At 32.2% G+C, this 21295-nt stretch overlaps 4 protein-coding genes, 1 long non-coding RNA gene and 1 pseudogene across 6 annotated transcripts; 2 read left to right on the top strand and 4 right to left on the bottom strand.

Annotated features, from left to right (window-relative positions):
• Positions 1-626: 626 nt before the first annotated feature.
• LOC128872557 (protein tramtrack, beta isoform-like) lies at positions 627-3945 on the bottom strand. 2 transcript variants are annotated; one of them, XM_054115390.1, is made up of 5 exons: positions 3755-3945; positions 3101-3290; positions 2459-2641; positions 2102-2348; positions 627-1588 (listed from the first exon to the last, which is right to left on the bottom strand). In XM_054115390.1, exons 2-5 carry the CDS (start codon positions 3287-3289, stop codon positions 951-953), a joined length of 1257 nt encoding a protein of 418 aa, XP_053971365.1. In that variant the 5' UTR covers position 3290; positions 3755-3945; the 3' UTR covers positions 627-950. The 2 variants fall into 2 exon arrangements, with proteins under 2 accessions (XP_053971365.1, XP_053971357.1); XM_054115382.1 differs by having other exon boundaries at positions 627-1591; positions 3755-3943.
• A 41-nt stretch (positions 3946-3986) lies between these two features.
• On the top strand, positions 3987-6964 carry LOC128872528 (histone-lysine N-methyltransferase EHMT1-like; annotated as a pseudogene).
• Positions 6965-6980: 16 nt separating this feature from the next.
• Positions 6981-8437, bottom strand: LOC128872574 (uncharacterized). The gene is made up of 6 exons (XM_054115418.1): positions 8326-8437; positions 8022-8243; positions 7680-7944; positions 7462-7604; positions 7274-7369; positions 6981-7207 (listed from the first exon to the last, which is right to left on the bottom strand). Exons 1-6 carry the CDS (start codon positions 8326-8328, stop codon positions 7019-7021), a joined length of 918 nt encoding a protein of 305 aa, XP_053971393.1. The 5' UTR covers positions 8329-8437; the 3' UTR covers positions 6981-7018.
• Positions 8438-8496: 59 nt separating this feature from the next.
• LOC128876616 (uncharacterized protein C18orf63-like) lies at positions 8497-9303 on the bottom strand. Its single transcript, XM_054123121.1, has 4 exons — positions 9212-9303; positions 8998-9144; positions 8731-8905; positions 8497-8663 (listed from the first exon to the last, which is right to left on the bottom strand). Exons 1-4 carry the CDS (start codon positions 9215-9217, stop codon positions 8497-8499), a joined length of 495 nt encoding a protein of 164 aa, XP_053979096.1. The 5' UTR covers positions 9218-9303.
• Positions 9304-9702: 399 nt separating this feature from the next.
• LOC128873941 (polyubiquitin-C) lies at positions 9703-14310 on the top strand. The gene is made up of 2 exons (XM_054118000.1): positions 9703-9847; positions 11870-14310. The coding sequence occupies exon 2, from the start codon at positions 11888-11890 to the stop codon at positions 13970-13972; it is 2085 nt and encodes a 694-aa protein (XP_053973975.1). The 5' UTR covers positions 9703-9847; positions 11870-11887; the 3' UTR covers positions 13973-14310.
• Positions 14311-14438: 128 nt separating this feature from the next.
• On the bottom strand, positions 14439-20924 carry LOC128873948 (uncharacterized). Its single transcript, XR_008456528.1, has 4 exons — positions 20055-20924; positions 18485-18889; positions 16185-16492; positions 14439-15496 (listed from the first exon to the last, which is right to left on the bottom strand). It is a non-coding gene; the product is annotated as an uncharacterized LOC128873948 (long non-coding RNA).
• Positions 20925-21295: the final 371 nt, after the last annotated feature.

Genomic DNA, 21295 nt, shown 5'->3' with positions numbered 1-21295 from the left:
ATTTTTAACATAAATACTTGTATTTTCCTCCTTCTGATATAATTACACTTGCAATGTAATATGATACTTTGCACAAGAAATGTAAAATATGCTCAAAAGTTAAATTTATTATTCTATATGTTTGTATGAAATTGATCATAGTATTGTATAAGTGAATATCTAAAGATTATAGAAAATTTAGGAGTGTTTTGTAATAAACTACCATTTTTACTATGCCTAATTTTTCACCGACAGCTATTCGCATTAACCCTAAGATACTACTCTTACTTACTATTGTGGAAGATTTTCGTGTATGAACTTGATTTGATATGCTCCAAATCGTTTCAAACTAATTGTATCCGCATCAGTAAAAAAATAAGTGAAAAACATAGCTAAGTAAAAATATTACATTTAATCGATTTATTAGTCGTTACAAGAACTAGATATTAACATTTCCGACCTCTAAATTTGAGTTTTTTTCATAACTCATACTTCGCAACATTGCTTTGAAAATTTCCACATGATTTATACTTGAAAATTTGTAAATAATATGAAGTAACCTTATATAACCGCGTGGTTTCTTTAATTTATTCAGTTATTAATTAAATTTTCAAATACATTAGTATCTGGTTATTTATAAAGACTAATAAATTGGCCAAATCTTTATTATTCAGAAATATAAAATAAACTATACAAATAATATAACAATCAATTTATGACAAATTATTTAAAGTAATGTCAGTCCATTTCTTTTATACATATTTCATAAACCATCCAAACAAAAAATTTGTAGAGGTTCAGTAAACCGATAGATAAAAAAAAAGATTGCGTTTCCTTAAATTACGGGAGCTGGAACAGATCACTGAAAAAATAACAAGGTAGACCCTGAATTAAAATAACAGAACCAAATGATTCACTGAATAATTAGTTTGCTCGTGTCAAATCTGTGCTTTTAATTCCACACTGTACATTCATCTGGCGATAGTTGGAGAAGGAATATTGCTTTGAGGTGAGACAACATTCGGCCCATGCAACGTTGGCGAAGGAAGTGGGCTAGGCTTACAAATTATTTGCTCGCAAGTACTACTTCCACTATCAGTTCCATATGTTATAGACTGCTCATTATAACCGGGCAACTCAACTTCAGGTTTTATTTCTATCATCATCGGGTCAGCCGGAGAACTCGGAACCGGATTACTACTAAACCTATATTTGCACGATGATAAAAGATGTCTACGTAAATTTCTCGCTTGCCGTAACGTAGCACCACAAAGCGGGCAAACACCTGGACAATCCGATGCACCACGTATTTTAGACAAATTCATATTCCCGGTAAGTCCGCAAGATGCTGTTGCAGTAGTGGGACTCTGGGTAACTAACGGAAGCGGTATGCCAGGAGGAAAACCCATACTGAGGGGGCCTGGAAACTGTGGTATGTGCAGTGGAGAATATGGCTGCATTGGCATTAAAGTATGAAGATGCAACTCATTGTCCGATATTTGATCCTGATGAGGTCCTGCTTGAGAATTTTCTGTCGGCACCGGCTGCGCTTCTTGTGCACGTGGCGAATGACAACTCCGATGATTCGAATATTCCAATCGATCGTTCGCTGCTAACAGACACAAACACAATATTATCATGCAGGGCTGAACTGATTTTTGAATCTGAAATTTCTGAGTTATAATATACAGTATAATCAATTAGATGCAGTTCAACCCAATTGATGGTTGTGCTTGTGTCCGTTCTAATACAAGCAGAAAGCTTGGAAAGATTGAAAGTTTATGGATTATGTTCCATGAATATTAACTTTACGAGAAAAACGACTAACAAGATATATCGGACACAAAACACAAGTAATAATATTTCCAATCTGTTAAGATAGTTTTACTCAATTAATTATTAAATATACATAACAATAAAAATGATCAAATCATTTCAATTTATAGTTCATAAACAAATAAAAGTAAAAACATAATTAAATAAACAATTATAAAATAACATTATTTTATCGTTATATTAAATAAATATTTAATGTCAGATTACAATTCGAATATATTCTTAAATTTGTAATTGTTTTAATAAGTGAGAATCACCGTTGTGCAAAACTTTGAATGCTTCTTACCTGTATCATCGCCGTGTTCCGCATTCTCTTCGTCTTTATGATCGTAACTAGCTGATCGGTTATCGCTTCCATCTATGGCTCTATTTTCATTATCAGTATTACTACTAGTACGTGGCCATTTCCCAGAAGACGACGAGGATTTTCTTCTTTTCTTCCGTCGTTTTAATGGATAATATGGACTAATAGTTTCCTTTGATAAGGATTCGTTTGCTGCTGGTATTGCTGATGCTGGTACCTCTTCTCCATTCTAAACAAATAAACAAGATTATATTTTGACAAGACTCATAAAAATGATTGTAAAAGTTAAATAAAATAAAAAAATAATAATTTAATACAAATCTTTTTTATAAGACATACCTCGGTTAATATAGTAGGTGGTGTTAATCCATGAATACAAAGGCAATGAGCAGCTTGAAGCAGAGAAGGCAACTGAGATGGTTCTACACTCACTTCACCACGGTACACAAACTCCAACAATGATTCTAAATCATCAGCACCTATACCAGCTAACATGACCACTGGATGTTGACACGGTGTGCTCTGCTCATGTAAAATGAATTGCAATAACAAAATATATGTAGAAACAAAGATTTTAATATACAGCATATTCAAAGAAATTACACTATATGTATATATATATATATATATATACAGTAACGTCCTTCAAGTTGTCACTCAGTTAGAATCAGGCTATAGTACCTTCAAGGACAGACAGATGAAATTTGATTGCTTTTATCTCACCTCAAAGCAAAGGCTACTAAGCTATGTTTACATTAGAGATGAGAATGATACACTGCAATATATTTTAAGCATAATAATTATATATCTCACAACAATTGTGATCATATGTAATATATTTTTATGAAGATTTATATTTTCTATTTTTTTAGAAAATTCTATTTTCTACATAACTTTGTGACAACACAAGGTACAACTTACTGACAACATGTAGGACAATACTGTATTACGAAATTTACAAAAGACAATTAATGCTAAAACCTTTAATAAATCCAATAGAAATGGACTAGCTGCACAAAGAACTATCTTATGTGCAGGAAAACTGCGCCCACCGGCAGCTAAAGTAACATCAACTAGATCACCATGACCTCTCAATAGCTGCACCGAGGAAGCTAACGATGAACTAAATTCTCCCCAGGAGAGACTATACAGTTGGCCGCTGCTTCCCATTCTAAACAACAAATTATATGTGGATCAAATAAAGCTCCTGTGTGTTGTAAATAAGAGATACATTAATAGCTGTTCAATATCTCCATATTGTTATAATAGGATTCTGCATCCAATAATGTTTCACACAAGAATAAAGAAGAATTCAACATACACAAATATAATTAACAATACAGCGTGTATAAACAAAGTTTAATGAAGATTCAAAAAAATGAGCCGCTAACGGTAACGATATGTGCTTGTCTCTCCATTCTCATTCTTTTAATTAGTGCCCCCACCTCGAAAAATATGATCTCGGCGTCGTCTGAAAGTTAACCTAGCAAGATCCTTTTATGAAAAAATCATCATAGTATTGAACAAAACTACAAATATATACTGGAGAGATGAATCGAACTGTTTCACTACTAGCAAGGCGCAAAATTAAATTAAAAGAACTTAAGAAAATGTTTCCAATAAAGAATAACTTACATTCAGTTACAATTTACAATCGCGGTAAAATATATGTCGAGTTACAGCAGTCACGTATGATTCGTTGCTTTCAGGTTATAGAAACAGAAGCAGAAATTCTATTGTCAAAATTCGTCTAAAGAACGAGCTTTCCAGACCAAACACACGATTCAAAAAATGAAATTCAAATGCTGTCAGAAATTATCGTGCACGTCACATTTTATAAGACTGTGCTGCCACCATGGCATCAGTAAAGAAAACTGATAAAGATAAGTACATTTTTGGCGGAAATTATGTAAAATAAAACACTCGACATTGGATCCGATAACATAAGTGTATTTTTTAAATGTCACAATTCATGTTGTTCAACTTTGTGGAACTTTTCCTACATTACGTATTTAAATTCAACAAGACATGACAAATAATTCAATTGTAGAAGTTTACAAACAATGAGAGAAAACAGAAAAAAATTATTTGTAGGTCACTTTCAGTATTTAATTTGAAAAACTAATAATATTTAAAACTGTCGCACTTCAACATTTGGAAAGCATACCAAATATTGTTTAAGTGTAAATGTGCTGTAGATTAATAATGTGCACTGAAAGTAGTATCACACAACAAACAAATTATAATATAAAAAGAATTGTGGAAGAAGAAGTCATAAAAACATTACAAAAAGAAGGTATTAATAATATTTATTTATTATTTTTATTCATTTATTTACATCTATTAGAAATGCTCTGTAATGCATGGTAATATGAATTATGCATATAGTATCTACACGTACATTAAAATTATAAAAAATGACAAAAGTATAGTTTGTAATTAAATTTAAAAATGTTTTGATTCATAAAGTATATATTAAGCCTTGCATCAAGTAAAAATAATAATTTAAAGATTTTAAACTAAAAGTGTTTTACAGTAATTAAAAACAGTATTTGTAACATTGAAAACACAAACTTATCTTTTTTCATGTTATTACTTATAAAGAAAGTTTGTATTAAGTGCTAACAGAATTTTTTATTATTAGAATATAATTTAAATACAGTAAATAGCAATGGGGACAATTTATTGCATATCAGTGCAGCAAATGGTTGCTTGAACATTGTGAAAGAAATTTTACGAAAACAAAATTCCTGCTCTGTTATTGACAGAAAAAATAAATTTGGATGGACACCATTAATGTTGGCAATTCGTAATAGACATACAGAAACTGTAAAATTTCTATTAGAAAAGGGAGCCAATGTAAATGAATATACTTATCTTGGTAAACATTCATTTCTTCCCTATAATAATTAAGTCTACAGAGGAGGAAACAACTTTTCTTCTTCTTAAAGAAATAATACTATATTACAATAAAAGATCATATTCTCCTTTAATATATAATATATAGGTATGTCAGTTCTTGGATTATCAGCTGCAATAAATATAAATATGTTCAAAACTGTATATGAAACATGCCCATCTGGGCTATTAAACTGTATAAACGATGATATTACACCACTCTGTATAGCTGCTATGAAAAATGACATGAATTTATTTTTTAAATTATTAGAATTGGGCTTCGAAACTTCTCAAAGCAGTAAGATAATAAGTATTTTTAAAAGTTAATATATAGGGTGTATTGTAACATATGAGGCTTACTGTAATGGTAGATTGGAAACACAAAAACAATAAAAAAATTCTTACAAATCATGCTCTATTTAACCTTGTTCTTAAATTGTAGCTATTTTTAGACTTTTGTACTTCTTAATTACATACTAAGCTAGTATAACTGATTCTATTAAATTGTTTCCAATGCTTGATATCTTGGATAGGTCCTCAGTCCACTACTGATATGTCGCATATGTATACAACCTGTATTCTATACAATACCTTAGAACATTTTATTTTACTTTTTTTTTTATAGATGAATATACACAAATTATGATGAAACAATCGACAGTACCTGAAATAGTTAATTTAGCAAAAGAACATCTTGATGTAGAAGATTATTGGAATGATAACACCGACAATATTCCTGTAGAAATAGAGTCAAATGAAAAAAGGCACTTTTTAAAATTAATAAACGAGAGTGAAAAGAATCTAGTTGATAATACTAAAAGTAAATATTTGAAAGAAAATGAAAATAATGATGAACTATCATGTTCAGATCTTCCTATAAAACCAGTTTTTGTATTTCACTCTCCAGAAGTAAAGAGTGACGATTGCAACAACAACATGATAATAGATTCAAAAAAAAGTTCAAATTACAAATTAAATGTAATGATAGGACATTCAAATTCTACACAACATAGTTTAATTTCACCACTTTTGACTTGTACAGCCAGTGAAATATCACTTGCATCTCCAAATATATATTTTGAACAAAATAATCATGGTAATAAAGTTAATGTTGATGTAACTAACAACGTGGAAAAGGAACAAATAATTCAAGATGAAACTGAAATAGTCTCAGAATATTCAAAAAATAATAACTGTTCAACTAAACTACCTCTGCAAAGGTATATTAACATGTATATTACATTAGAAATAATTCCTGATTAGATGATCCCCTTATCCTAATTTAATACTCTTTTTTAAAGATTACAGTTTATCCGTCCACCAGACTTAAACCTCAAAAATGATCAAGAGGATCCTAATATCACGCTTGGTTGTATAACTGAATTTAGTCCAATTCGCTCACCATATGTACCCTCAGATATAAATGATGAAAATGTATTTGGAGGAAATACACCAACTCCGCCGCATTATAAAACACCACCTAAAGGAAGAGTCTTCTATTCAGAAGAAGCAAGAATGTTTGTTTTATTAAAACGTTATGGATTGAGTCAACATGTTCCTATATTTCTTGAACAAGAAGTAAGTGCATAGAATCTTTATTTTACTTTATAGGCATTATATTTTAATGACTACATAACATATTTTAGGTGGACATTGACCTATTTATGACTCTTACAGATGAAGACTTAATTGAAATTGGCATAAAAGATGAATCAGACAGAAAAGCTATATTAAATGTTATAAGGATTATAAATACTCATTAATATAGAAATGTATAATGAATGAAACCAAAGTAGTATAGAATATTACAAGTAGATGAGTTAAATGATAATGGATTATTCTTAATATTTAAATTATATATAGTTTTATTTATTATTATATAATAAGTATTATTTTGTATGACACATATAGTATACATATATAAAATAAAGCATGTTTTGAACTGGATACATACTTATGCACTGTTATATTCAATTTTGTTATAAGAAAACATTTCTGTATCTATAAACGATATTGTTTCAATACTTGTGTATTTTTAAGATGAGATAAAACTTTTTTAATAAGTTCTGCTTTTGTTCCCTTAGACTTATGTGGAACAGAATGCTTTTTTAACCAATTAATTAAAACTGTATTTTTTACTTCATGTAATTTATTATCTTTTGCCATTGCTTCTATGTCAATATCTTGATCCTACAGAAAGAATTACACCATTATTTGCAGTCTATAAATGCAAATTTTAAGATTGTTACTGCTTACCATTTCTTGTAACGGTACGCTATTACTTTCGTTGCATTTAGCTTTTAACAATTTTTCTTTTAGTGTTATATGTTTTTGTTTCTCTTCTTGTATCCGCTAATTTTATTAAAATAAAAATATAAGTAATATTATAAAACAATGAAAATTAATAGTGAAACATGTGTAAGATATAAAAATGGAAAGACTACCTTTTCTTTATTAATAACACAGTGTGGTTTTTGAACTTTAAAATATCTAGAAATTTGTTCTTGGTTGGTTACAGTACAATTAACCCTTGAATTTCTTGATGTACTAGCTTCAGTACAATCTTCTATTACAGTTTCTACATTATCTATGAATAAATTATAATCATTGAAACAGTTTCAATCTAAAAATTATTTATATGTTTATGTAGGTAGTTTATTACCACTTTGATTTTCTTTAACATCCGAATTGTTTAAATCTGTATTCATATTTTCATAAAGAGATGAATTATGGATTTGATGAATCTTATCCAATTGTGTTTTTAACAATGTAGAAGTAATATTTGTATCTTTTTTCAATTCATCTACTAATTTAGTGGAAAATTCTAATTGTAGAGTTGAGACGGGATCACTTGTTCCTTTAAAATGTTTACCTAATATATTATTTCCTAATGATCCACTGGATGGTAAATTTTCATTTAGAGGTTTCTATATAAATGAATGGTAAGTATAGTTTCCAATATATTATCTAAAAGTTCTAGTGTGATCAATATTGTATAACTAACTTTTGATATTAGTAACTGGTTACCACAAATTTTAGGTACTTTTTCAAGCATGTTAGATAAAAAACATGTAATTGTAAGTTCTTTCTCCCTATTTGGAATAGTATCCAACTGACCAATTGCAACACATAAATTAGGATAAGTGAAAATATTTGATCTTGGTATACAAAATTTAATTTCATAATATATAATTCCATGTTTATTTTTGGGTAAAGAATAGCCATACTAAAACATAGTACATTTCTATAGAAATTAAATTCGAAATAACTTGGATTATTGAATATACATTGAATTTAATCGTATCTACCATATTTTTCCAATGTCTACGAATTTGGTCATAATCTTTAAACAAACTTCGTGTTGGAATTTCTTTAGATACAGATAATAGTCTGCCTTTCTTTGTACTAAAAGAAATTGCACAGTTTACTTTGTGTCTTGAAACTTAATAAATACATATAGTAAATTAGTGAAACTCTTGCTACCTTGGTAGAACATGTACAAGTGGTAACTTAAAATAAGATAAATCTATGTATCCATTAGGATTTGCTAAAAATTGGGATATAACAGATGATGGAAGATAATCTTCAAGCTTTATATACGGAATTTTAACTTTTACTGTTTCAAATATTAAATACGTTTCCTTTTCTGAAATTCATTCAATTAAATAATACAAATTCATCTTTACATTTATATTAATAAGATTTTTGAATACCCTCTATACGAATATCCAATTTTAATGCTTTGATTGCATCTATAGAGTTATAAAATTCTTTTCCTTGAAGAAAATATTGACCAACTTTATTCCATGAGGGAGCTATTTTAGATTGTATTGTATAAAGAAGACAATTTTTATAAAGTTCAGTAGTTATTGGTCGCACTCCTTGATACTGAAAAAAAAAAAACGAAAAACAACAATGCAAATTATTGTCGCAATATTCATAAACTATTTAAATACATAATGATTTATAATTTAACAAACCACTAGTTTTAAGTATCTTAAAATTGTTTCTAATTTCCCAGTTTCGAAGAATGGTTTATTAGTAATAACGAATATAAAATTCTCTGTTCCCATAACTGGCGATGCAATTACGTCGGAAATTAAATGAATTAGTAATCTAAAATCATACTATCATGACGTCAAATGAATCTTATAATTGAAAGTATAAAATAAAATGTGTATAAATCTTACTTACCGACATTTCAAAGTTTGCAAATAAAAATTAGATTTCGTTGAGGATTCGTGTACTTCAATGAAATCAGTTTTACAAATTACACAGCATAATTCATTAAATTGTGGAAAATTAGCATATATGGTTGTTTTTTCACTTGCAGCCATACTAGTATCCATTGTTTAATAGAACATTTTACTATTGTTAATAATTTTACATTCTTTGGTAAACAATTTTCACATTATAAATTGAATCTACTATCAACGTTTAAAAGTTAAAAACTTCTTGATAACTATACTAGTAATATTAAAATGAAAAGCCAATAAAATAGTTTAGATTTTTATGTATGTACCATAAATATACATTTCTTATTTCTTTATAATGTCAAAAATATACAGTTTTTGTTCGTTAATACTAAATTTATAAATAGATATCTAAAATTATGTTGAATATTTCCTATAATTTTTCAGTGAAGGGAATTTCGTGTTCAGCAGTTGGTAGTTGTATTATGTAGCTATATAAGCAGGTTCTGACGCCAGTCAATGCCATTTCGTGTGGTTTGCTTGTATCATTTGGTACGGTTCTGTGTAATTATTTTTGTATAAAATTTGGTTTGATTTGCGTTGCAGATATATTCTTCTATAAATTATTTCAGCGCACGTAAGTATAGTTTGATTAATTCATCTATAACTGTAACAAAATATTTTCGTTGGATAAATGTTACAATAAGTGCCAGCTAACGGTTTCGTCATCCGTCCTCCATTTTGGAGAGTAAAGAATTTGAAACGATCAATACTTTACTACAAATTACTAATATGTATGACATTTATATAAAAATTTAATTAACAAATGTTTCGTATGCATATTTTTTATTCTGATTTGAGGCATACATGCTTTTGTGGTCATTGCGTTGCTAATGTTTGCATTTTTAGGAAAGTTCAATACGACGCCATTTTAGTATGTCTTGCTTACTCAGCATTATCTTTGTAGTCAAAATGCATATTGTCACCTTGAAATCAATATGAGGTTGTAAAATATGTAAAGCAGATAGATGATATGAAATTGTCGATAACGTAGTTTGAGATAAGTAATAATGGAATATCCCAAAAGTGAAAGTTATTTTTTTTATTTAAAGTATATTTCGTTTACAAAGCATTAAAGTAATTAGTCATAATCCTTTGTTTCTGTTAATGAGCTGTTGAAATGAGTAAAATGTAACTTCAAAGTTAATTAATTGATATAATATTTTATACAATTTATATCAAATTATCTGTCAAATCAGAGATTGTTTTAGGCAAAAGGTTATCAATTTTCAATGAGTTCCAAAAAATTTCATCTCTTGGTTAAACTTTGTCCTTCATGATTTAAAAATAAAGACAATTATAGTATACTTATACATTGTCCAAAACCAGGTTATAAACCATATAGTCTCTTATTTCTAAAAAGTATGTAAATATTAGCCACTTTTTTGTAATTCAAGAAAATTAAGCTTTTTTTTTAGTACTGTGCTTTATAAAATGAAATTGATTGTGCTTTACAATAAAATTTCCATCTTTTACTTTATAATTAACCCTTATTTGATATTAGCTTTGTATATATGAATCTTAATAGGTTGTAGTTCTTTTCAGTAAATGTGCAAAAAAAGATTGTAGTATTGTAAAAACATTTCTGTTAAAAATAACTTATTTTTTACAAAGAGAATTACAAATGTATGAGTATCAGATAATTATTTATTTGTAGATTGCTAAATATTTCCAAAAATTTGCTGTTTAATATCTGTAAAAGGAATCCTACTAGATAGAGTTTTATCACTGTCACTATTGATTTCAATTTAGTCGGCATCTGAATTATCAACACGTTCTCCTTCGCTTGAATATCATATAGGTATAACAACTTTTTTGAGAATGTGGCAAGACGTCATTGATGGTGTTTCTAAACAGATTAAAAAATTTAATGATATTTTAAAATTAAATAAGTAATTTGGGTATTATATTAACTATCTTATGCAGATGGACTCATGGAAAATAGAACACCTGAATAACTCTATTGAATTTCAAGATATGGAAAATTATTAAGGTTTTATGGGACAAACATAGTTATTGTATCCTCTCCTTCCCTACATAATCATTTTTCCAAGTTATCAATATTTTTAACCGACATCGAAAAACGAGGAGGCTACTCAATTCAACATGTTTCCTTCTTTTATGTCTTTTCACCAATTACCTCTTGCATCTTGTAGACCATGTCTCCTAGTTGGTCTTGTTATTAAGACATTTTGCAATTTGTCATTTTTTATCCCATGTTTTGCAAAAAAAAAACCGAAATTTGTTGTATTGTTTATTATTTCGAGATGGATGGACCAATCGGATTGAATTTCCTGGTATCAGTATAAAATGGTGCATACAACATTTGGATTTGAAAAAATTTTATATTGGAACAAATTATTCATCAATCATGATATTTACACTTTGAGACAAAAGATTTCCAATTAAGACATTTTTTTAAACATACAAATAATTGCCGTAATAATGTTAAAAGGTTAAGCTACTATTAATTTACAAATAAAAAGGTAGTCTTAAATATATAATATTACTCCCATTAATAATGTTGTGGTATAAAATGTAACATATCAGTTGGAAAAACATATTTATCTTCAATCTCATTTGTTTTTGTTTTTTTTAGTACTCCAGATCTTGAACCATGCAGATCTTTGTAAAGACACTGACGGGTAAAACCATCACCCTAGAGGTCGAGGCTTCAGACACCATTGAAAATGTGAAGGCAAAGATTCAAGACAAAGAAGGAATTCCTCCAGACCAGCAACGTTTGATCTTCGCTGGTAAGCAATTGGAAGACGGGAGAACTCTCTCAGATTACAACATCCAGAAGGAATCCACACTCCATTTGGTGTTGCGACTCCGAGGAGGAATGCAGATCTTTGTAAAAACATTAACGGGTAAAACCATTACCTTGGAGGTCGAGGCTTCAGACACAATTGAAAATGTGAAGGCAAAGATTCAAGACAAGGAAGGAATTCCTCCAGACCAGCAACGTTTGATCTTCGCTGGAAAACAACTGGAAGACGGGAGAACTCTCTCAGATTACAACATCCAGAAGGAATCGACACTGCACTTGGTGTTGCGACTCCGAGGAGGAATGCAGATCTTTGTGAAGACTCTGACTGGTAAAACTATTACTTTAGAGGTTGAAGCATCCGACACGATAGAAAACGTGAAAGCTAAGATTCAAGACAAAGAGGGCATTCCTCCAGACCAGCAACGTTTAATCTTCGCTGGTAAGCAATTGGAAGACGGGAGAACTCTCTCAGATTACAACATCCAGAAGGAATCGACACTGCACTTGGTGTTGCGACTCCGAGGAGGAATGCAGATCTTTGTAAAGACTCTGACTGGTAAAACCATCACCCTAGAGGTCGAAGCATCCGACACAATAGAAAACGTGAAAGCTAAGATTCAAGACAAAGAAGGCATTCCTCCAGACCAGCAACGTTTGATCTTCGCTGGTAAGCAATTGGAAGACGGGAGAACTCTCTCAGATTACAACATCCAGAAGGAATCCACACTGCACTTGGTGTTGCGACTCCGAGGAGGAATGCAGATCTTTGTGAAGACTCTGACTGGTAAAACTATTACTTTGGAGGTTGAAGCATCCGACACGATAGAAAACGTAAAAGCTAAAATTCAAGACAAGGAAGGAATTCCTCCAGACCAGCAACGTTTAATCTTCGCTGGTAAACAATTGGAAGACGGGAGAACTCTCTCAGATTACAACATCCAGAAGGAATCGACACTGCACTTAGTGTTGCGACTCCGAGGAGGAATGCAGATCTTTGTGAAGACTCTGACTGGTAAAACTATTACTTTGGAGGTTGAAGCATCCGACACGATAGAAAACGTAAAAGCTAAGATTCAAGACAAGGAAGGAATTCCTCCAGACCAGCAACGTTTGATCTTTGCTGGTAAACAATTGGAAGACGGGAGAACTCTCTCAGATTACAACATCCAGAAGGAATCCACACTCCACTTGGTGTTGCGACTTCGAGGAGGAATGCAGATCTTTGTGAAGACTCTGACTGGTAAAACTATTACTTTGGAGGTTGAAGGATCCGACACAATAGAAAACGTGAAAGCTAAAATTCAAGACAAGGAAGGTATTCCTCCAGACCAGCAACGTTTGATCTTCGCTGGCAAACAATTGGAAGACGGGAGAACTCTCTCAGATTACAACATCCAGAAGGAATCTACACTGCACTTGGTGTTGCGACTCCGTGGAGGAATGCAGATTTTTGTAAAGACCCTGACGGGTAAAACTATTACTTTGGAGGTTGAAGGATCCGACACAATAGAAAACGTGAAAGCTAAAATTCAAGACAAGGAAGGAATTCCTCCAGACCAGCAACGTTTGATCTTCGCTGGTAAGCAATTGGAAGACGGGAGAACTCTCTCAGATTACAACATCCAGAAGGAATCCACACTCCACTTGGTGTTGCGACTTCGAGGAGGAATGCAGATCTTTGTGAAGACACTGACCGGTAAAACCATCACCCTAGAGGTCGAAGCATCCGACACAATAGAAAACGTGAAAGCTAAGATTCAAGACAAGGAAGGAATTCCTCCAGACCAGCAACGTTTGATCTTCGCTGGCAAACAACTGGAAGATGGGAGGACTCTCTCAGATTACAATATCCAAAAGGAATCGACACTGCACTTGGTGTTGCGACTTCGAGGAGGAAATAGGAGGAACGAACTCTTAACTAACTGCTGAGAGGAATGTTTCTGTATGTGATGTCTAGTAAAATTGATAGTATTGATAGCGTTTCTGTTACTTTTTTATGTACATTTCATGTTCTATATAACTCGGTATCAGTATATAAGTATTTCGTTATTTGTATCTAATGGCAAGAATGGCAAATTGTATTGATCCTATTATATATGTGGACACATTCTTGTAATTTACGTATATTCATTAAAGGATTATAAACGAACTGGTGTTATAAAAATGGTTGATTGTATGTGCTAAATGTTTTCACATGTACGCTTGTACATAATGTATCAAAATTTTATAATAATGGTAATTTTAATAATTATTATTTTCAAACAGTATATTTTATATTTTTTCTGTATTTGCCTACAGAGTTATAATTTAAATATGCTGAATTTGTTACCATGTACATATGACCCAAGGTAAGTATCAATTTATTTCTATCTCTTAGTTTTACTAAATCAGTATGTTCCCATTTATTTTCAACATTAAATGAAGTAATCCAAATAATACTTACCTTTTATGCTTCTATTTCTTAATATATGACATTTTAACTACTACATTACATTGTAAACACAATTTTATTTTGATAATTAATCGTAAATGGAAGCAACATTTTTTCGTCAATAACTATTAAATTTATATTTATATGAATACATAAATGAGATAATAAAATTGATGAGATAGCAAAATATTTAGCATTATTAGTTTTGATTTCGTTACAATTTTATGTTAATCAAAGTAGGTATTTGAAATAAAAATTATACGTGTAATTGTAATTCCAATCTATACGCAATTTTACTAATTATAACACATGCTAACCGCACACTGCAGTCATTTTGTTGGAAACTAACTTTTCTAATGTAATGCATCAAACCTGTGATCACTTTCACTTGTTATAAACAGAATTACTTACAGAGCGAAGGTGGATACAAAAGAATATTTTAAACAAAACATACGGAAAGATATGCACATAAATTTATTTATCTGCTGTAATTTCATTCTTTACCAAGATTAATGAATAATTCATAAAATTCTTCCGGTACCTAGTATAATTAACGACAAGTGTTCTAAAGTAATTCTGATGAAAGAATGTTATTATTTAATCGTGGTGTCATTTTTCGTTTAATCTTTTCAAACCTGCTATACAATTTAATTAATACTTGTCCTCGAGATTTGGAGTCGTCTTCTCACTTACAATTATGACAATAAAGATATCAATTTTAACTATACAATCTTAATAATAAAATAAAGGAAAATATTGGCAAAAATAATAGATCTTTCTGAAAATACGTTAAACGTGTACATATTATTTCGAAGGAAGCCCTGCGATTATTCAGTACACCTTCCTCGGCGTATTTCAGATCCACGTAGTAGTAATCAGAAGCTTAGGTTCGTTAACGACTCTCCTCGCGACTTCCTCGAGCCCTTCGAAGAAGGTTCTCGTGCGGTTATTATCCGAGCGCGTGAATCGCGTGACCAGCGACGTCCCACAGCCGTGAACCCGGAACCGTGTATACACATTTTCTACACAAAGAATATTTTGTTCATCTTCTTCCATATCTCGCTCGTCGAGACGCCATCGACGTTGCGTTGGAGGAATACCGCGGAACAAGTGAAATTGTAACGCGTTGAGCGTTCCATAATAGAAAGTATTCGTTTGGTATGCACGAGAGACTTGTTATTGCTACAACCTGTCCAATCGTGTTCGCGTTGAACGAAAATGGTCAAATAAAATCATACTAAATAAAATTCTAAGTAACAATACGAGACAAATCATATCAAACATTTTTTAAATAAATATTAACACTAACACTTTGTTATTACTACGATAGAATATGATTACGCGAAATTCGGTTAACATATTAACCATTACAATGCTACATTTTAAATTGTTGAAAATAATTGCATCGTTAGCCATCGCTCTTTTACTACAGGAATGTACATGATTCCCGAAAATATCCGGGATTACCGACAATGTACGGGATATAGAATAATATCTGGGATTTCCGAAAGTGTTGTTATTCTTGATATTAAAATTTTCCATTGTCAGAATTATCGAAATTTGCAATTACTTTCTACAATATTACTAACATAAACATTCCCGATTAACTTCGAAAGAAACTTAAAATGTCGGGAATCCCGTACATTTACGGGATCTCGAAATTCCCGGGAATCCCGAATGGTTTCGGGATTCTCGTGTTGTGAAAATTACCTTTGGATAACGGCCATATGGGAAATGTTAGTGATCCCAGCCGTGGGTGGTATCTGCGGCATTCCGTTATATGTTGCACCCACCTTCGTTCTATAATATGGATCAGACTCGCGGAAAACGCTTTTACACGCATGAAGTCTCTTCTAGCATACTTCATTGGCATACCAACCGTTGTACAATGTTTTACGTAATCCCTCCTACTGAGAAAATTGTTCCGAACCGAGGTATAACAATTATCGACAAATCGACGAGTTTTCTTTTCCTGTTCTCTTGAATGTTAATTTCACGGTTTCGATTTATACTTCTTCCTGGAACAAGAAATATTGTCTTTCTTTGCATCGGATAGATGGAAAAAATAATTGGAGATCTCACGAATTGATATTTTTATAATGCGAGGTTCGTATTTATTATGATATTTAGTTTTTTAATGAAGAGGAGAAGATTAACAGTTTTTTATAATAAGAATAATAAATAATTCCATGTGTCCCTCGAGAATGTACAATTACACAATCTTCAAGAAATATTCCGTATATGTGCGAATATTTTATGTCATATTTCTACATACAACGAGAATATTTTCATATTTCGTTGCAACAAATAAAACAGTCATACAGTAGATTCAACTTATGATTTTAAAATAAAGTCTATGAAATCGCGTAACCTTTAAGAACTACTATGCGGATAAGAAAATTACTTTTATTTAACAGTATAGTATCGGAGGATCAAGGATTTTGAATTGTTAATAATACTAATACTTGTCAAAATAAAAAATAATATCAAATTTAATTATGATACCTAATCGCTACCGCTTGATAAAGTATTGGTCTTCGTTTCAAAAATATGCTGCATCTAGAAAAAGCTTGAGAATCGCTCCATCGTTGCACAACATTTCACAAACTTTTGCAAGCGTTCAAGATACACACTGTAACGTGACAAAAGTAATCGAGCGTTAGATGCGATGAGATTGCGGGGTACGTCAGTTTCGTTTCTACTCCCTTGTTCTTTCTTCGACAAGAGAAAGTGCTAGGCGACACATTTTCATTGTAATTAAACTTGCACGAGGCCAAGATTCTCCCGATAATACGTACACTGTATACTGGCGCATGCCAACCTTCGTTCTCGAAAGTACATTGCAATAAATTTACCGTTAATTTATCCTCCAATTATTTCGTAACGTGTTCTCTTTGAGATTCGATAAATGTCATTCATACTTTTATCTTTATATTTTTTTTCTAAATTACATCAACTTGGTTTCTACGGTACTCTTCGCCTGGTTTCTACGGTATTCTTCGCTTGGTTACGATTCTTTTTGTTGGCACATTGCGCGTAATTGCATCGAAATTACACTGTGATACTTTAACACGTTGAACGCCACGTCACCCATATATGGGTGACGGAGCTTTTCACCGAGGAACTTCAACAATTAATTTTAAGGACTGAGTGTTAATGAAAACGAATCTAAATAGAATTCGTAAATTTTTACGGGGATATAAAAATTGGTAACATGACAAATAATAGATTCTATAATTCCCGATAGTCTCGAGAGAAAATTTTAGTCTTGTATATATTTCCACGTGAATCAGTGTGGCAATCAACGTGTTAAAATATAATAAAACATGTATTAAATTTGATTGCTTTAAAAATTGTCTAAATCGACGTTCCCCAGAACGAATCATACAGGTCGCCTATAGGAAAGATTAAAAATAACCCGAGTTAGAAAGTTATAAAAATTAGAATTATTACAATACATGAAGATCGAAACATGAAAAGGTGTGCAATAACGTTCTTATCTCTTATTCTAGAAGAGCAAACACGACACAGTTGTTTGATAACCAGTGAAATATCCTAACGAACAATATTCCATTGAAAAATTGAAGCTGAAATATCGAAAATAAGAAATATTGATTTTTCGCATACGTTGGACTGAAGTTCACTAGGAGACGGTTCTTCGAAAGTTCTGTATGCGTCAACCTCGTATCGAGAGCACGGTATTTTCTTAATGAAACTCGATGAAACTTTGATGCTCTAATAATTGCTTGCGTTTTTTTTTTTTTTTTTTTTTTTAATCGAAACTTCATGGTTCCGTTCGAAGCGAATACCTCGCGTGTTATTTCTCATAACATGATCGTTTAGCAGCGGCTGGACGTGCACGTTTGCCATCGCGATTAAGAAGAAAAGTTTCAACTAGTGAAAGAAATAAAAAGAAAAAGGAAAACAGTGGAACGCGAAAGGCTGACGACCGATAAGCAAAATTCTTCGTCACGCGTGTACCGCTATACAAAGCAAGAGTAAATACGCACCTGAAGGAAGGAACTCGCGGGCCAGTCAAGATCAGTGAAAACGCTAATTATTACGGAGAAATCATTAATTATGTCGCTCCTGTTCCGTCTCTGTTTCGTCTTTCTTTTTTCCTGTAGCCGCTGTTTGCATCTCTGTCTCCGCCTTTCATTTCGCGACCGTTTCCGTCTTTCTCTCGTACGCAAAGCTGTTTTTCTCTCGCTCTGAGCCTTCTCTTTCACCGTTGCATTCTTTCGTGGCGTTAATTATGCGAAGGACTCCCACGACTCGAGAATGCCGCTCAAGATCATGGACTACGGTCGTGCCAGACGACTTTTCTATGCATTTATTCCCAACATTTTCCTCGCTGTTTTCATCCTCGGAGTTTTCTCGGTCGTACGAGTTTAAGTTGAAGCGTTCCGCCGTTTCTACGGTATAAAACAGACAGATATTAGCCTGCGCCTTTGTGAATATGCTTGTGGTTCATTGTGGACGCAAATTACATTATTCGTATGAAAAATTAACCAGCTTGCGAACGAAATGAGACAGTCTAACAATTTCTGCGGGAGCTTGCAAACGAATGTGTTTAGAACAAGAGAAATATTTAAAGAAAGTGGAAAGAAATTTGGTTGGCTTGGAAAGTTTGTGGCAAATTGGGTATTTTCTCAATTTAACCCCATCACTGCTAGGCAAATTTAAAGCGGTTTGCCTTGGGCGCCAAGATTTGATACAAATGTGTAATCTAGATTATTCAGTAACGTTACGATATTAGTAATCTTGTTAGAAATAAGTTGTTGATAATTTTGTTAAGCTTTACGCTGTGTGTTCTAGAATAAACTAAGATCTGTCGTCGTTTCTTTTTAATACTGTTTATAAAATAACTCGCTTCTTCATCTTCCCTAACGATATTGAAGACACGTTATTAGTACGATTTTCAACTAGTCCTTTCGAAAGAAACCTTTATTTATTATTTATATCGAAAATGTGTAAAGCTTCCACAAGTGTCGCGGTTTGTGACAGTCGCATGTTTACGACGTGGGTACCTCACACTTCCTGAATTATTATTCGAATACCGTTCATCTGTTCTTCACGCATCCACAGATTTCATGGCGCACGGCAAACAGTGAAACGCTAGGAAGCACGCATCGCGCATTAACAGCAAAAACTGATGAATAAGCAGGTCTTTCATTGACAATAACTATATAACAGAAACATTTTCGATTTTACTGTGACTGTTTCGAGTTTGTTGCCACTAAACGCGAACACTTTCGTCTGGTAATACATAGATGTACACAGTAATGCTGTGCTTTTACATTCATATATTTCTAACTCTAGTTTAATTAGAAATGTTTATTCCTTATTTTGTTACGTCACAGTATCAACCTTCGCGAAAGAAACTTTCGGGACAACCTAATATTACCCAAAAATCCAGGTCTTTGCTTCAAGTATCCTTTCACGATACTAACTTGTTAACAAACGATATGAAATACTATAGTATATTGGACGAATGAAGATTTCCTCGGTGTTTGTTAACCAGCACCGAATTAAAATTCAATATTATCCGCCCACAGTCGCCCACTATTGCTACTTGACCTTTGCCACATTTGGAGATGCTGTAAGCAGAGAATGTCGGTGATTCAACTCCCAAAAGTTTGTGTGGTTATATTTTGAAATTGTACAGCGTGCGAAGCATTATTTCAGTTAACAGATTTCGAGAAGCGCAAACAAATGTCGATACACGCTGCAAGGAGCACGCTGATTAGACGATGAATACTTGGCGCGCATAAACTGTTCCCTAAACGTCAACGTTTGACCTCGAATTATTTCACATACCCGCTAATGACATCTGAAAACACCCCACGCAGTATTAAGTAACCTACGTTGCCTATGCACGTAGGTAACATAGCCTTTTATAGGGAGCCTCGTGGAAGAAAGAAACAGGGAAGGAAGCGTATTCAACGGAACTTTGAAACATTATAGAATTATTTAAAAAAAATTTAGGGCATCGCTATGTTAATACTTTTTTGTAGAACACAAGAAGCTGCATCCATCTGTGTCGCCAGAAATATAGGTTTCCATTTTTTTTTTTTTTTTTTAAACGCAGCTGCATTTTCTGATGCACCGATGCACAAAAATGCACAAAATTAGTTCCATGTTATGCACCATCCGACACCATTTAACTTTCACTTTTAACATCTTTTTCTACTTCCAACGGTTTAGTTGCGTGAGACACCCAGTATATTTATTGTTTATAAAAAATTAGTTCATACATTACAATTCCACAAAATTTACGTAAACTTAATTTTGGTTTTATCATTTTCGCAAGTATTGCCAACAACGATATATCGTTGTTCGGCATTAGAAGGGTTAATGAAAGAACTAAATGTAGAAAGTGAGGTGTTTGTTTCGATATCATTATGTATAGAAACCACCAACTATGAGCAATAATGAGAATCAGTTACTCAAAAGTAGGAAGAAGCAACCATCCACACAGAATTGTAAGTTCTTGCTTAGTAAATCTTGTACATAGAACATTTTAACATGCAGATGTTATGTTTGGTGTACTGCAGCGAAAAGCCATCTAGAGAAGTAACAGCAGATGCATAATAGAACTGTTAGAATTATCTTAGACGTGCTAAGAGATACTAGAAACCATATAACTATGTAAACACTTGCACACGAAGGAAAACGTTGAAATACCTTTGGTCTTCATATCTCGTTACCACAGAGCATATGTGCATAGGAATAATAACTGCAATCCATTAATCAGGGAAATAAGGAATCATAAAATAAAGAAGATTCATCTGAAAATCCTAGCAAACTTCTGAAGCACA

The sequence above is a fragment of the Hylaeus volcanicus genome, chromosome 1 (assembly GCF_026283585.1).
Source record: "Hylaeus volcanicus isolate JK05 chromosome 1, UHH_iyHylVolc1.0_haploid, whole genome shotgun sequence".
Lineage (NCBI taxonomy): Eukaryota > Metazoa > Arthropoda > Insecta > Hymenoptera > Colletidae > Hylaeus > Hylaeus volcanicus.
This window is presented reverse-complemented; position numbering and strand designations above follow the sequence as displayed.

Bases quoted from the DNA above. Each gene is read 5' to 3' on its own strand.
- LOC128873941 (XM_054118000.1), top strand. From the start codon at position 11,888: ATGCAGATCTTTGTAAAGACACTGACGGGTAAAACCATCACCCTAGAG.
- LOC128872574 (XM_054115418.1), bottom strand. The intron at 7,945-8,021 runs GTTAGTTATACA...TCATTTATATAG, and splicing joins ACCAGTTACTAATATCAAAA to AAACCTCTAAATGAAAATTT. The intron at 7,605-7,679 runs GTAATAAACTAC...ATTTATTCATAG, and splicing joins TGTTAAAGAAAATCAAAGTG to ATAATGTAGAAACTGTAATA.
- LOC128872557 (XM_054115382.1), bottom strand. From the start codon at position 3,289: ATGGGAAGCAGCGGCCAACTGTATAGTCTCTCCTGGGGAGAATTTAGT. The intron at 2,349-2,458 runs GTATGTCTTATA...TTATTTGTTTAG, and splicing joins CACCTACTATATTAACCGAG to AATGGAGAAGAGGTACCAGC. The intron at 1,592-2,101 runs GTAAGAAGCATT...TGTGTCTGTTAG, and splicing joins GGAACACGGCGATGATACAG to CAGCGAACGATCGATTGGAA.
- LOC128876616 (XM_054123121.1), bottom strand. The intron at 8,906-8,997 runs GTTTGTTAAATT...TTTTTTTTTCAG, and splicing joins TAAGATACTTAAAACTAGTG to TATCAAGGAGTGCGACCAAT. The intron at 8,664-8,730 runs GTATTCAAAAAT...AATGAATTTCAG, and splicing joins ATTGGATATTCGTATAGAGG to AAAAGGAAACGTATTTAATA.